The sequence below is a fragment of the Enhydra lutris genome, unplaced genomic scaffold (assembly GCF_002288905.1).
Source record: "Enhydra lutris kenyoni isolate GAN:26980312 unplaced genomic scaffold, ASM228890v2 scaffoldscaffold78, whole genome shotgun sequence".
Classification (NCBI taxonomy): domain Eukaryota; kingdom Metazoa; phylum Chordata; class Mammalia; order Carnivora; family Mustelidae; genus Enhydra; species Enhydra lutris.
In genome coordinates, this window is record NW_019154162.1 from 929,300 (window position 1) to 943,700 (window position 14,401).

Below are 14,401 nucleotides of genomic sequence, written 5' to 3' on the forward strand. Positions count from 1 at the left end.
ACCCACCTACTATGCCTGCAACTGTCCTAGAAACTTCCCTGGCTGATCTCAATTGATCCTTTTACAATGACACAAAGTGGGAATTATGATCTTTGCAGATGATAAAGCCAGAGTTCAGGGAAGGCAGGTAACTCAGCCAGTGTCACAGAAGTTGAGGAAAAATGTTGGGAATGAACTGGTCTGTTACTTCTCTCAGATGGGAGGCTGCCTCTGCCTGGCACAAGAGTTAGTATTCTTCATCTATTTTTGCCTTTAAAAACAGTTTATTTTTTCCTAAAAAAAAAAAAGGCAGATAAGGCACTTGTGGAAAACTGTGAGAAAACTGAAGTCACCTATAACCCCACCACCCAGAGATGAAATCACTATGGACATTTGGAAATTTTTTTTTTTTCCTTTCAACAGTTTACTCTGCATTTATATAGCAAGAGATCTGTTCACATGGCCCCGCCTTTTGTTGTAGTATACAGAAAAATTTGTGTTTTCCCTTTTGTTCTGAAACCAAATGTATCAGATGCGGTTCAGCCACTTTAGAAATAATAGAATTAGGGGCGCCTGGGCGGCTCAGTGGGTTAAGGCGCTGCCTTCGGCTCAGGTCATGATCCCAGGTCCTGGGTTCAAGCCCCGCATCGGCATCGGGCTTTCTGCTCAGCAGGGAGCCTGCTTCCTCCTCTCTCTCTGCCTGCCTCTCTGCCTACTTGTGATTTCTCTCTGTCAAATAAATAAATAAAATCTTTAAAAAAAAAAGAAATAATAGAATTAGAGCAGTAAACAGAGGAAGAAAGGTGAAGTGTGTGGAATCGCGGGGTTTGTAGTTTAAGTACAGGGACACAAGGGGCGCTTGCTGAGGCACACAGGGAGCACAGCAGGGGAGGAGCGTGAGCCCCCCTTGCTCCAGACCGCCCTACTCAATCAACCCCATGCCGGCCTTTCCTGTTTCTTTTGCAGGAAGCAGCTTGAACGATGGCTTGTGGCATTCCGTTAGCATCAACGCCAGAAGGGACCGCATCACTCTCTCTCTGGATAATGATGCAGCATCCCCAGCCCAGGACACCACCCGTGTGCAGATTTATTCTGGAAATAGCTACTACTTTGGAGGTAAATTCCCCAGGTTTTGAAAGTAAAGGAGGGAGGGAGAATGCAGTGAACAATTATTTTGCCCTGATGATTTTTTTTTTTTTTTTTGCCAATTAGACCATTCACACATGTACACACACACACACACACACACACACACACACACACACACACGGGTACCCACTCCCAAGCATGAAATAATGAGAAGCAAACTCTCTGACAGCTGTGCAAAATATAAACTATCTAGGTCAGGACAGAGGAAGGAAAAAAAAAACAACAACTTTAGCTATAAGAGCCGGTGTTATATAACATGTCCAAAGGAGATTTTTGTAGCTATGCCAAGCTCTGTGATCACATTGGTAAGGAGAAAGTCAGCTGAAAACTTGGAGAATATGTACGAAGAGTCAGCAATACGTGCAAAAGGAAAAATCCAGGCAGAAAGGCACAACCAGCAAGTTCAGCTGTCTAGGCTATTCCTCTGCCGCTTTACTGTCTGAATCCCCTATCTGTTCCTTCCTTCCTGACATCCCTGGAGGCCATGTCCATGAAGTGGGGCTCTACAAATGGGAAAGGTCTAGAAGGCCCATGAACCTGTAGCTTCACATTTTGCTGACGGTACAGATCCAGCTCTCTCCATTGCAAGGTGGATCCTAGGGACCTTCCCAATGAAACACAGGGCAAACTGGAAAGGATGAAAAATATATAAGTAGGAATTTACTGCATTTTTATGGGTGCGTGTGCATTTGTATTTAGTTTTTTTGAAGGCATTTCTTTCATGAAGAATATTAGTATCTAATTTCCTAGTCACCTGTTTGCATTAGAGAGACAGTCCCTGAGCGTAATCTCAGTCGCTGTCTGACCTTGAGCGAGACACTGATGGCCCCTGAACTTCTTTACCGAGGATATGGGGAGCAGAGCCAAATTGCTGGAAGACTGCAGTAAGGGCAGGGTGTGCGTGTATAGCACAGTGCTCCCAACACGGCAAGGGATGGACAAACTGGCGTTGACTTTTGCAAATATGGGCATGGGCTGGCCTGTTCTCAGGTTGCTAATTCTTTTTCTGTTAGGAAATAGAAGGGAAGTATTGTGTAAAATTATAAAGTACAGTCTCTCAAATAGAATTTACAAATCACTTCTCTCATGTCACATACGTGGGTAAGCCTTGAAATACAAATGGGCATTGCACAGATGTAACAAACGCATCTGGACATCCTGGAAGAAATGAAGCAAATAGAGCAATACTTTTGTGGTTTGATTTTAAGACACCCCAGGAGGGGCCTCTGTCCTCTATTCTAAATCTTCTCCATATATGCAAGGACAACGGATTCCTCCAAGAAGGGAGAACTTCCATTTGCTGTACATGGTTTATGGGTCTTATCTCACTTAATTCATGGGGTAACTTTGTGAGGTAGACAATTTTAGCCCCATTTCACAGATAATAAGACTGGGGTTTGTTGAGATGAAATCATTCGTGCAAATATTAGAACTCACCCCTAAGTCTGTGGTCTCCACAAACCACTAGTTTGGGACAGCAAGAGGATGCTAGAGAATGTAGCATAAAGGCTACCAAAGAAGGGCTCTTGGGCGCCCCAAAGATACATTTTACAGGCTGCATCATTTTTGCATCACATTCAATGTTTCCCCAATAGAAGCATTCTTGTACTTATTTCTGGGGAAAACAGTGTTCAATAATGATGGCATCTGAAATGTCTCAAAGGGAAAATGTTTGCCTTCCCCAAGTTTAGAGGGCACTGGGTTTAGAAGGGGAAGGTTTATCTGTGATTTAAACAGTATTTAAAGAAGTGCCCCACACGTAGACTGTAAACTTAAGGAAGGTGAAAAATGAGTTTGAGTAATAATAGTCAGCTTACATAAATTCTCTCTACAGCTTCAATTAGAACTTGTAGCATCTCTCTTCACTTTATAGTGTGCCTGTAAGCTGTTAGCCAGCTGCTGGGCTTCTGCCCAACAGTGACTGTCTATTAGAAATGGCTGAAATAATTCCCAATTATTTATGGGTTATTGCCATGTTTTCAAGCTTGCATTCCCATATGCTCTGAACCTATTAAAACCATCAGGATGGAGTTTATAAAGAGCACAAGCACTCATATACCTACGTTACTCTGTACCTGTCTTAATGAGAAGCAGATATGCCCTAGTTGCTAGCTATGCTAAATCAGTGTAATGGATTATTTTTTTTTTTTTAAGAACACTCTTTAAAAAGGTACAGTGTTAACCTTTCACGTGTACTATTACAGCCCTATAACTATGTGCATTTAAACCCTTGGTTCCTTTGGCGCCGGGATTTGCTTTGCACAACTCTTCAAAATTCCAGTTACATTCCTATGTGTACCTTTCTCAGCAACTAAGCCTGTTAATGCTAACAATTAACCAGACAATTACTCTGCCACCATCTTTACCCAAAGCGTAATTTCTTTTGAAAGTGTAATTCAGAATTGAATTTTGCATTTAGATCGTGTTTTGAGACAGAACTAACAGTCCCAAGAAGTGATAATGTGTTGCCTCCTTGGGATGAGTGAAGTATACCATGCAACAGAATGGTGGGTACTTTACTGATAGGCAAAAAGAAATAGGAATGAGATAAATGTTAAAGTAGTGGTATTCCCTTTAACATATTTTGTTTTCTGTTCTGTACAGCGATTGAGTATGCCCCATTTTGTACCAATTCCTTCTCTGAGAATGCTAGGATTTACAACAAAAATGCGTGCACTGCTATGAATGAAAAAGCCCCAAAATAATTAGACCTCCAGGTCCTCCATCAATAGGTTGCCAAAGCAATGACTGATCATTTCAGTATTCTTCTTCATTTTTTTTCTCTGTCCCACAGGGTGCCCCGACAATCTCACCGATTCCCAATGTTTAAATCCCATTAAGGCTTTCCAAGGCTGCATGAGGCTCATCTTTATTGATAACCAGCCCAAGGACCTCATTTCAGTTCAGCAAGGTTCCCTGGGGAATTTTAGTGATTTACACATTGATCTGTGTAGCATCAAAGACAGGTAATTATTGTCTCTTCTCTGTTCTCCCACCCCCTTCCCATTCTCACTGTTCTAAATATGAGTTTCTTTAAGCAAAATTCTAATCCACTGACATTAGCCACATTAGACATAATTGAGTCGCCTAATGGAAAATATTTCTGAAAGGATTTCAGGCCCAGAGAAAAATGGTTTAAATTAGTTGAGTCTCTCTTCCTGTTGACTTGCAGTAAATGGGATTTGCAAATTAAATCAAAATACAAATTTGTGACAGGATTAAAATTTTATGCATAAACAACATTCGATTAGTTTGAAGTTATGAGTAAAGCATAAAGGAGGGAGGGATTACTTTTCTCTTAAACCATTTTTATTCTCTACTGAAGTGAGCGTCCCTTCTAATGGGGGCAGGTGAGCATCAGGCCCTCAGGTTCTAGACCAGAGATTCAGATGGTGCCAGGGGCGATTCCTGGAGTGGCTGACCTTTGCTGTTGCTACCCCTAACCCACTGCTTCTTTGGCCCAGAAGAGACTAGGCAGGAGACAGAGAGAATCCGCACTTACACTCTGCAACCCACAAATCTAGCAGAAGCTTGGTTTCTCTCTTTATTTTTTCTGGGCCTTGACTCCTCTTGTATTTAAAGTTTCTAGGTTCAAAGACCTGCTGCAGGAAGTTAAAGATTCTGAATTTTCAACCAGGTTTATCATGATCTCCACGTTTTATCTCTAGCACTTACTTCTTTCATTCTCACAATTTTGCTCATTCCTGTCAAAATAGCACTTATTAAATGGGTGAATAATATGTGTTAAGGGCTTGCCTATGAGTTGGTGATACAGGGTCTCTGCTCATGTCTCATTGGGGAATAAATTAGCCATTAGGATAAAGTACAATAGACACCCACGAAGTGCACCCTTATTTGTGGGACATATGGCAGCTACAACTCAGTCTGACCTTGGGAAGAATGAGGTCAAAAAGGGTTTTAGGAAGTGGTGCTGAGCTGGATCTTAAGGAACCAGTAAGACTTGGCTGAGGAGTGGAGAGGAGGTGCTGGGATAAGATGGGTTCTCTGGACACAGTGTCAGAAATGACAGAAAAGTAGGAGAAATCATGGCTGGCAAGTATTTCATCAATTCAACATGCCTATTTTTCATTTTAAAATCTCAAATGTTGGGATGCATTTTATAACTGATGGTGTATCATCGTTCAATCAGCATTTTTTCTTAGTGGCATATAAAATAATGGTATGTCAATTTCTTTCATGAGTACTTTATAGTTTTCTGAGTATAGATTCTTAGTCTCTATCATGCTTAGCGAAATAAGTCAATCAGAGAAAGACATCTATCATATGATCTCCCTGATATGAGGAAGTGGAGATGCAACATGGGGGGTTAAGGGGGTAGGAGAAGAATAAATGAAACAAGATGGGATTGGGAGGGAGACAAACCATAAGTGACTCTTAATCTCAGAAAACAAACTGAGGGTTGCTGGGGGGAGGGGGGTTGGGAGAAGGGGGGTGGGGTTATGGACATTGGGGAGGGTATGTGCTATGGTGAGTGCTGTGAAGTATGTAAACCTGGTGATTCACAGACCTGTACCCCTGGGGATAAAAATATATTATATGTTTATAAAAAAAATGCATGGGAAAAAAAAATGGTATGTCTTACAATGAAGAGTGACAGAGTCAACAAACTATAGCTTGGTGGGGGTGTAAGGTCATTGTAGTGGAGTACGTAATGTGAATATGGTTAGAGATGGGGGCCAGTAGCCACTATGAAGAAATTTGTGTGCCTGTGGGATGTGGCCTCATGTGCTAGGTGAGAATCAGGAAGGAAGGTATGAAACTTGCTTCCTATAAAGAGTACTCAGGAAAAAAGTAAGAAGGATGGATTGGAAGAGAACCAGCCCATGCTGGGAAGGTAACTGCCCCTGTCTAGGGGAGCAATGATGAGAAGTAGCAGGTGCCTCTTCTGAGCAGCACAGAAATCAGCTCTGCAGGTTATAGTCTCTGCTGATGCTCAGAATGACCAATATAATTTGATGGAGCTTTACGTACATGTTTCTCTGTTAATACCATGACACATGGGATCCTCAGCAAATCACACAGACTTCCTGGCTCTTCTGCTTCATTTTTTTCTTCTTTTTTTCTATTTGACCAGCTGGAAAAGTGGGTAATAAAATGTGTGCTTCATTAGAATGTGCTAGCTTAGAGATCTCAGAATAAAAGATACTACACAGAATGGTTGCCACCCCTATAGTCTTTATTCACAACGAGGGGGAAGCGTCCAACTTCATCAGCTAGCAGAACCTTTTGCAAAGTGGAGTTCAATAGAGGAAACATTTATCAATAGGGATCTCTTATGATACCTTAATTTCTAATCAAGGATGCTCTCATTATTTTCGATTACATGAAAGTCATTGCCATCTATACTGCATCATTACTTTTGTGTAATTGTGGTCTGTATAATTGTATTACATACAATTGTGTTTTGGTTAATTGTATAATAAGGGATTGTGTTTAGTTTAGGGAGTAAATGGTACGTTTGTCTTGATTTACCAGACAACGCCTCTAACAGAAGGGGATACTGTGGTAAAAGGCTTTGCTTGATTAATTGTTTCTTGAACTTATATTTAACATTTGTTGGAGAGGATAAGAGTTAGAAAAACTGGTGGGTTCTAAGTTGTGTGTTTTATTTTTAATGTGTTGGCTAATTGAACTTGATTTAAGAGCAAATGCAAAGTCTTTGTTTAGACGGAGTTTGCCACTTGGAGGTGGCATAGGGTGGGGTGGAAGAGGTTGGGGTGGAGAAGCCTGGTTCTGTGCGTGTGTGTGTTTTCTCTTGGCTGTGTTTTTTCTTAACTGTGCTCCATTCAGGAAAGTCCAAGGAGAATAGCATTTTATCTGACCCAAGAGTCTCTTCTCTCCCAGATTCAATTTTCTGCCCCTTCGTCTTTGCCTGTAGAGACCCAGGCCTCCTTCTGGCCTCTCTGTGGTTGCCTGCCCAGCCCTCGATCTCCCTCAGAGTGAGCCGACCTGGCTGGCCAGAGGGAGTGTGCCTTCTCAGTGTCCTTTAAGGCTCTCAGTGTCAGTCACTGTGGGAAAACCAAGGTAGCATTCATAGAAGAGACACAAACATTCCAAAAATTGAAGAGCTTCCTCTAATGGGGGTCCCTTAAGCCATTTGCCTTTGAGGGGGTGCCTCTGTTGCCCAGCCTGAGCAAATTCACAAACCAGCCATGAGACAATGCTGGTAACAGCTGGGAGCATCCCTTCTCAGGGATTAAGGAATCTAAACTAACAATTTGCATTCCGATCATGGGCAAATTATCAAGTCTTCTGATCTCAGGGAAGAAAGGAAGTGGAGTAAGTGGCCTGGACCCCAGTCTGGCAGCAAAGAGGGCTGGCTTTAGGACGCACCATCTGTACAACTGCCCAATACCTGACAGTCCAACAGTGAGTTAGGAGAAGGAGAAAGGGCACCTTTTTAGGAATCACATTTGGGACAAGACAGCATTCCTAGCAGACCCCATGCACTTTCAATAGTCTTTCTAAGCCTCTAAAATATGATGTTCATCTACTATCCCTCCTCTGTGGGCTGAATCTTCAACCACACATTTTCCACACCCTAGACCCCTGTACTTATCTCTTGCAACCCCTCTTGGCAAAACATGATATTCTAAACTACATAGAATGAAGTCACCCTTAATAAATGCTTCATTCCATGATCGGCTTTATCATACCCTCAGGTACTCAACCTCATAGATAGGGATTGAGGGAATGAGTGAAGCAGTCTTATGTATATACTTGGGTAGTGTAAGATGTGGTACGAGCTGCCAAAGCCCTGGTGATACAACGCCATCAGTGTCCCCATTTTTTACAGAGGGTAAACTAAGACCTGGAGACATATGCCACTTTTTCCATGGCCACAGGATTGAACTTGTGGCTCAGAGTTAAACACTACCAGGTTTGCTCCCTTGTACTTCCACCCAACAGGCACTGACCTGGAAATGGCAGTCATTGTGTGTCTGTGGCTCTTACACAAGCAACCCCATCTTCTGCCAACCATATACAATTTTTTCAGGGATAATCAATATATTCATTCTTTGTAAACACTGGGTGCCTAATGAGATTTCGTTTAGAAGGGGGGCATTCAAAGTGGCATGTGGTGCCAAGTGGGTGGTTTCTGAGTGAAGTAAATCCTGGTGATACAGGTCAGGAAGTGCCTCTCCCCAGGATTTTTGTGGAAAGATCTACCAAGTCACTTGGAGGAGCCATGCCAGTCCTGCTGAGTCCAAAATCCAGGGCAGGAGAAGCAAATAACCAAATGTTGTCTACAGATTTGATTGGAAGACCGGATCCAAGGTGTGAAGCCAAACTTGGAGGAGCAAATAGGGAACCTGTCTGAGGTGGGGGCAGGTGGAAGTTACACCTAGGGGAATTCATTAATCTCTGGGTAGGTGGCAGCAAACTTGAGAGGTGATAGAATGTGTTTAATTCCCAGTCTACTACTTAGCATCCTGAGATACAACACATATTATTTAACCTTTTTGCTTCTGTTTCTTCTTTGTAGAAACAAGATCATAAAACTTACATTCACAGTGAGAGTTAAATGAGACAGTGTGAGAAATCAGGTTCATAGCTGCATGTCTAGTAAACAATAGCTACTCAGTAAATGTTCTCCAGGTTAATTTCCATAGTCAAAGGTTTGCTAGCTCTCTAGAGTCCAGCTTTCTAGCTCTCTAGAAAAGAGAAGGCTCGGGTCTCCCTCTGAAGTTCCTCAAGCCCAACATGGCCAAGTGATCCCCATAGTTTCTGGGATGGATCCCTATACATATACCTCATACATGCCCTCAAGTCAGTCTGCTCAGTTACTTGGACTTTGCACTTTGATTTCCACAGAAATGCTCTCTGGGCTACCAACAAACATCCATTAGATAGGTGCCCATCAATTTGGGTGCCAAGGTTGCAGTCTGTGGATTCTCCTAAAGCATTCCTTCTCAGGGCCTGGATAGGAAAAGGAAAGCATGTGATCAATATACCAAGGGCACAGAGTTTAAGACAATCCTCATTTCCTGGTTCATGACCTGTGGACCCTGAATTTACATAAAACTGGAAGTGAGTGCTTCATTAAGTTTTGCAGGCCAATTCCAGCATGTTTACATCAGAATGATAGGAGGGATACTTAAAAACCAAATTACGGGGCCCTATCCCTAGAGTTTCTGATTTTACTTAGGTGGGCCAGGGGATTTGCATTTCTAACAAATTCCAGGGTTGGTGGGCTGGTCCTGGGACCAGACTTTGAGTACTACTCCCTTAAAACCTCTGATCCTGAAGGTCAAGGTATTGTGTAGATTCTGTACAAAAGTGGTGTAGGTGTGGGGAAGAGGGATGGCTCTTGCCCCCACTGGGCCCCCAAGCAGTTGCCCTTCTGATCAGAATCTCATAGGGTCTCTGAAAAGTTCCAGCAGCTCTGTCTCAATGTCTATCTCCAAAGGGGTGTTGAAATCAGTCCCTGGGACACTATTGGTGGGTGGACACAATTGAATTCCATCTCCCTCCAGACTATCCTGGTTTATGTCACTCAACTTCTCCCCTCTTTCCCATTACAAACAAATTTTTTGGGAATGTAAATGAAAACAGTTGGATCTTCAGTAGTGCCTGAGCAAAGGGATATTTTTATGTGGAGGGAGTGTGGGTCTTAGAATGCCTGCAGCTGCCAACGAACATCTTTCTCTTTGTGTTATCTGGGGAACAGTTGACTTGCTGGCCTGCTGGAAGTTATAGCTCCAATCTTTCTCCCTCTCCCTAAGCCTCACACCCTGTGGGTGGTGGTGGTGCCATTCTACTGAGAGTGACTCCACCCTTTGAAGCATATTGCTCCAAACCTTTATAAAGACTGATAGAGACTGATTTCATCTGGTCTTCTGGTGCCTGGCAAAGGGTCTCCATGGTCATGGGTCCCATTTCCTGCCTCCCTTCCTCACAGAGTGATGGTATTGAGGAATCATCCTCAAAGATCATCTGATTCTGGTTTTGCATAGAAGGTAATGGAAGACTAAGCAGAGTGTGACAAAGCCAGTATGGAAGTTGGGTCTTTGCTATTGTATCCTATGGAGACTTTTTTGCTTTGACCCTTTTAAAAAACAAAACAATTTGCTTGTTCCAGTGAGAAAATCACATGTGAAACTCTGCTTTAAAATGTCTTGCACCAGATAAGTTATGAAATACAGCTTCTCACTCCATAACCACTTCCTTTTCCCCCAACATGCATTCATTTAAGAAAAGCATCTGCTAAACTCTCTGGTCAAGATTCTTACCTTCTTGGTTCAGAGTTTGGAGTGTTGTAAACACTGAGGGTGGAGAAGCATTATTTTGGATGACCTCCCATAAACAGACTTATGCTAAAAACCCACTCTGTGTGTAGGAGTCTGTTAAAAACAGTAGGCTATATAAAAAGATTACATTTCATGGTAATGCATATGTTTTAGTTCTTCTCTAAAATTGAAAGTCTTTCCATTGGGTGCCAGAAAAGCCATTGTAAGGCCAATGCCCACACAATCTGAGCTTCTAACTCTAAAGTGAGAAATGCTACAATATGGTGTTCTCCTTTAAATCATGGGATAGAGCCAACATCAAAATGAGAGCACTTCTGGTGTTTTTATTTATCATTTTAAGTTGATTTCATGGAGGAAAAAAAGGTTATAGTTTATATAATAGATACTGAGCAAACATTCTCTAAGTATTTCATTTAATTCTCTCTGCAGTCCTGCAGTCCACAAGAGTGGTTCTCAAAGTGTGGCTTCCAGACCTGCACCTGGCAACTTGTTAGATGTACATATTCTCAGGTCCCAGCCCACACCTTCTGTATCAGAAACTGGGGGAAGGGGAGCAACCTGAGTTTTAAAAGCCCCCCCCCCCGCCCCCCGCCTTCACCACCCAGAGATTCTGATGCAAATTCAGATTTGAGAATAATGGGGTTGCTTTATTATTATTATTTTAGGGATAAAACCACCCCTGCTTAGGAAGGTTCAGTAAGCTGCCTAAGGTCACATTTTTCGTATTTGGTGGGGCCAGGACTCAAATCCAGATTTTGGTGATTCTTCAATCCATAGAGAGGTGGAGGGCCTATTGCTGAAAGGCCAGAGAAAGAGTGAGATGTGCTCAGTCATTCAGATCAAGTCAAGGGAATATCACTGAGGAAATAAGACTTCAAGAGCTTGATGGGTGGGCTGGGCTTAGGGAGGTCAGACAAGGCTGTTTCAGGTGGGGTGGAGTGCACGATGCTGGGACTGAGAAAGGGTGAGGTGCTAGGTGTTTGTTTGCCTGTGTGGGAAAAGCTGCACTGGCATCACTGGATAAAAGAGAATTTAAAGTCAAAGCCATAGGGAATTTGCAGCAAATAAAACACATTAAAATCTGAATAACAGACTATGTTAATAGTTAATCCTAAAATATGTTTACTGCGTACCAAGACATTTTTACCTGTGTGTGTTTGTGTGTATGTGTGTGTGTTATCCTCACAATAACCCTATGAGGTGGGTAATATTATTAACTTTGTTGTACAGAATGAAATTGAGACAGAGTGACACTAAGTAACTTGTCCAAGGTCACACAGGGAGATCATGGCAGAGCCTGGCTACAAACCGAGGAGTCTCATTGAAGAGGTTTGGCCTCTCCTTGCACTTAACCACTTCTAACTTTGCAGTTAGGAGGCATCCTATATCCTTCAGCAGGATTGCAAAGTAGACAATGATGTGCTTTCATCTTGTGTCCTAGTCATGAAGCTGGTTTATTTCTGCAGGAATAGATGGACCCCCAAAGATGTCTGAAGTGTTATACCCTAGCAGCTAATTGTCACAACCTTGTGACAAGCACATGAATGCTCAGAGAACTTAAAGTCTCCACCTTGATATCTTTGCCCTGGTTAGGGAAGGGAGGAGCCTCAGAACTTACTCGGAATGATTGCCTTGAGGAGGCAGATTTTGAGTGGATCTGTTTTAATCACATTTCATCTAGAAAATACTGACTTACTCAACCACTTATTAAATGAAGTTTATTCTCTCTACCACCTATGTTATAGTTCTTTGAAAGTCAGGGGGAAGAAGGACATTGGAGAAATATGCAACTTGGCTTTGATTTGAATAAGTGACCGTGAACGAGTACATGTGTGTTCTGTTCCTGATCTCATCTCTCTCGCCCCTTGTTTTTACAAGAAAAGCAGATCATTGTCTTGATGAAATGGTACTTCTCTACTTGTGCGTGAAGAAGGGCACCAGGGCACCTTTGATTCATGGAAAACACAGAGTGCCAACAAAGCCAAAGGTGGCACTTCTTTCTGTCCCATCGGAAGGTGGTGAGACTGGCTGTTTCCTCACCAACCAGTAATCTGAAATATTGATGCAGGAAACAAAGCCAGAACCATGAGCTGGGTGAATGGTCCCAGGTGCTTCCAAAGAGGAAGGATTCATTCTGAGAGCTATAGTTATGAGGTTAAGGTGAGGTACGTACCTTCAGAGAGCAGTAAGAAAATGTCTTTCCAAATCAGGAGGTACTTGGAGCATCTCTCCTGAGACATACTGGCTAAGAAATTCAGATGTTTTCTATGACACAGAAACCAAGGCAAACTTTTGATCCGGATCAAAACATGGGGGAAAGAAAGGCTATTTTAGATTCTCAGGTGACTTCTGGCAGGCAGTGCTTATATTTAATTGTTCAGAAAGCATTTCTAAATTAATAAGTAGAAAGAGATTTTTCTTTCTTGCTCCCTTCACACAATCATTACATCACTATGCCTCACCCAACACTCTGATAAAGGCCTTCCATCTGTTTCCCCCGTTCTCCAAAGAGTGCGCCTTTCTACGTGGCCCATGTCACATTCGATTTCTTCCTCATTTACATTGATGTCCACTCATGGGGCCACTGAGTCAGAGCCCTTGTTACCTTTAACACTCTTTTTCCCTAGTCCAAAAGCATGCATCAGTGGCTCATTGTAAGCACTGTTTATGGGCACAGTTGGAAGAGAAAAGGAGGTTAATATGTTTTTAGTTGGGGAAAAAGCAGATGTGACCTGCGATAAAATGTGCCCACCTGTTTCTGCTGCAAAACCTACATTTAGAATCAGTTCTCTGCTATTTTTATCTTGCATTAAGATATTTCACAGGAAGTCACCAGAACTGGAATCTGGCCTCCTGGGTTTTACTGTGACCTGACTTCTGAAGGCTGGGTTTGGCCCCACTGCTGCCTGCAGAATGTGTACAGTTGCCGTGATGATATACCATTGCTGTAACCATCACAAAAGAGAAAGTTGGCTTTCCTGATCAGCGGATGAGGGAAATCCACTTTCACGTAAATTCAAGAATTTACCTTATGGCAGAATCAGACTCAGGCTTTCGAGGGGGTGAAACCCCTGCTGTTTGCATTGAGCCTGACTTTGGACTCAACAAGTCACGGAGCCTTTTCCTATCTCAGCTTCCTCTATGGTCAAACAGGGACAACAGATGCACTTTATCTCTCAAGGGTGTTAAATGAGAGCAACGTGATATTACTGCCTCCCTCTTGGACTTGTGGTGAGGACTGACTGAGAGAAGGAAGATAAAAGTTCTTAAAGTTAAAAACAAGAGAGACAGAAATGGATGGGTCTGTATGTATCTCAGCAGGCCAAATTTTAGAAAACCCATATACGAGCAAAAAAAGATGACACTTTCCTGAATAATTTACTTACATCCATAGCCTATTTTATTTTTTGGACAAGTGATTAATGTTTTCACTTGCTTCAAGTTACAGATTTGAAGTCTTCCCTCCAGGTTTAGCTTCATCTTCAACAGACTGCTTCAACGTGACTTACTAGGGTCTTTCTCTCCTAACATTGGGATATACTGTGGACCAAGCCAGAGATTATCTCAACACCTGGAAAATGCAAAGGGAAGTGTTACACACCTAAAGCAGATAGTTATGCAAGAGAATATGAACATATCAAACTTTATAGTCTCTGCACTTGTGTAATATTTCATGTATCCAGAGCACCATTAACTTTATTATGACAAAAAAATGTCATTATCATCTTGCTACCTGCTTTTATCCAAATTGAAAAACATGATTTTCACTATAATAATTTGATAAGGGGCTATCTCTGCCCTCAATGTTAAAATAATCCCAGATGGTGTTTAGCAGCTCAAGGTTTATAGATTTGACCAGATAATTTTGTTGAGAATTACAGAACCTCCCACTATGAAATGAGATCGGATGCACAAGTTTCAGAATTTGCAGGTGCACAAATGTGCACAGGCATTTACACACACAGTACACAAAATATGACACTATCCAGAGAGTCCTGGTG

The 14,401-nt window shown here is 42.2% G+C and overlaps 1 protein-coding gene across 3 annotated transcripts in view; it reads left to right on the forward strand.

Annotated features, from left to right (window-relative positions):
- LOC111160860 (contactin associated protein like 5) overlaps window positions 1–14,401 on the forward strand; it is an 823,942-nt gene that overhangs the window by 457,601 nt on the left and 351,940 nt on the right. For all 3 annotated transcript variants that reach the window (XM_022524243.1, XM_022524244.1, XM_022524245.1), the window contains 2 exons: window positions 946–1,095; window positions 3,923–4,094. In XM_022524243.1, the coding sequence (XP_022379951.1) occupies window positions 946–1,095; window positions 3,923–4,094 (322 nt within the window). The remainder of the gene's footprint in view (window positions 1–945; window positions 1,096–3,922; window positions 4,095–14,401) is intronic.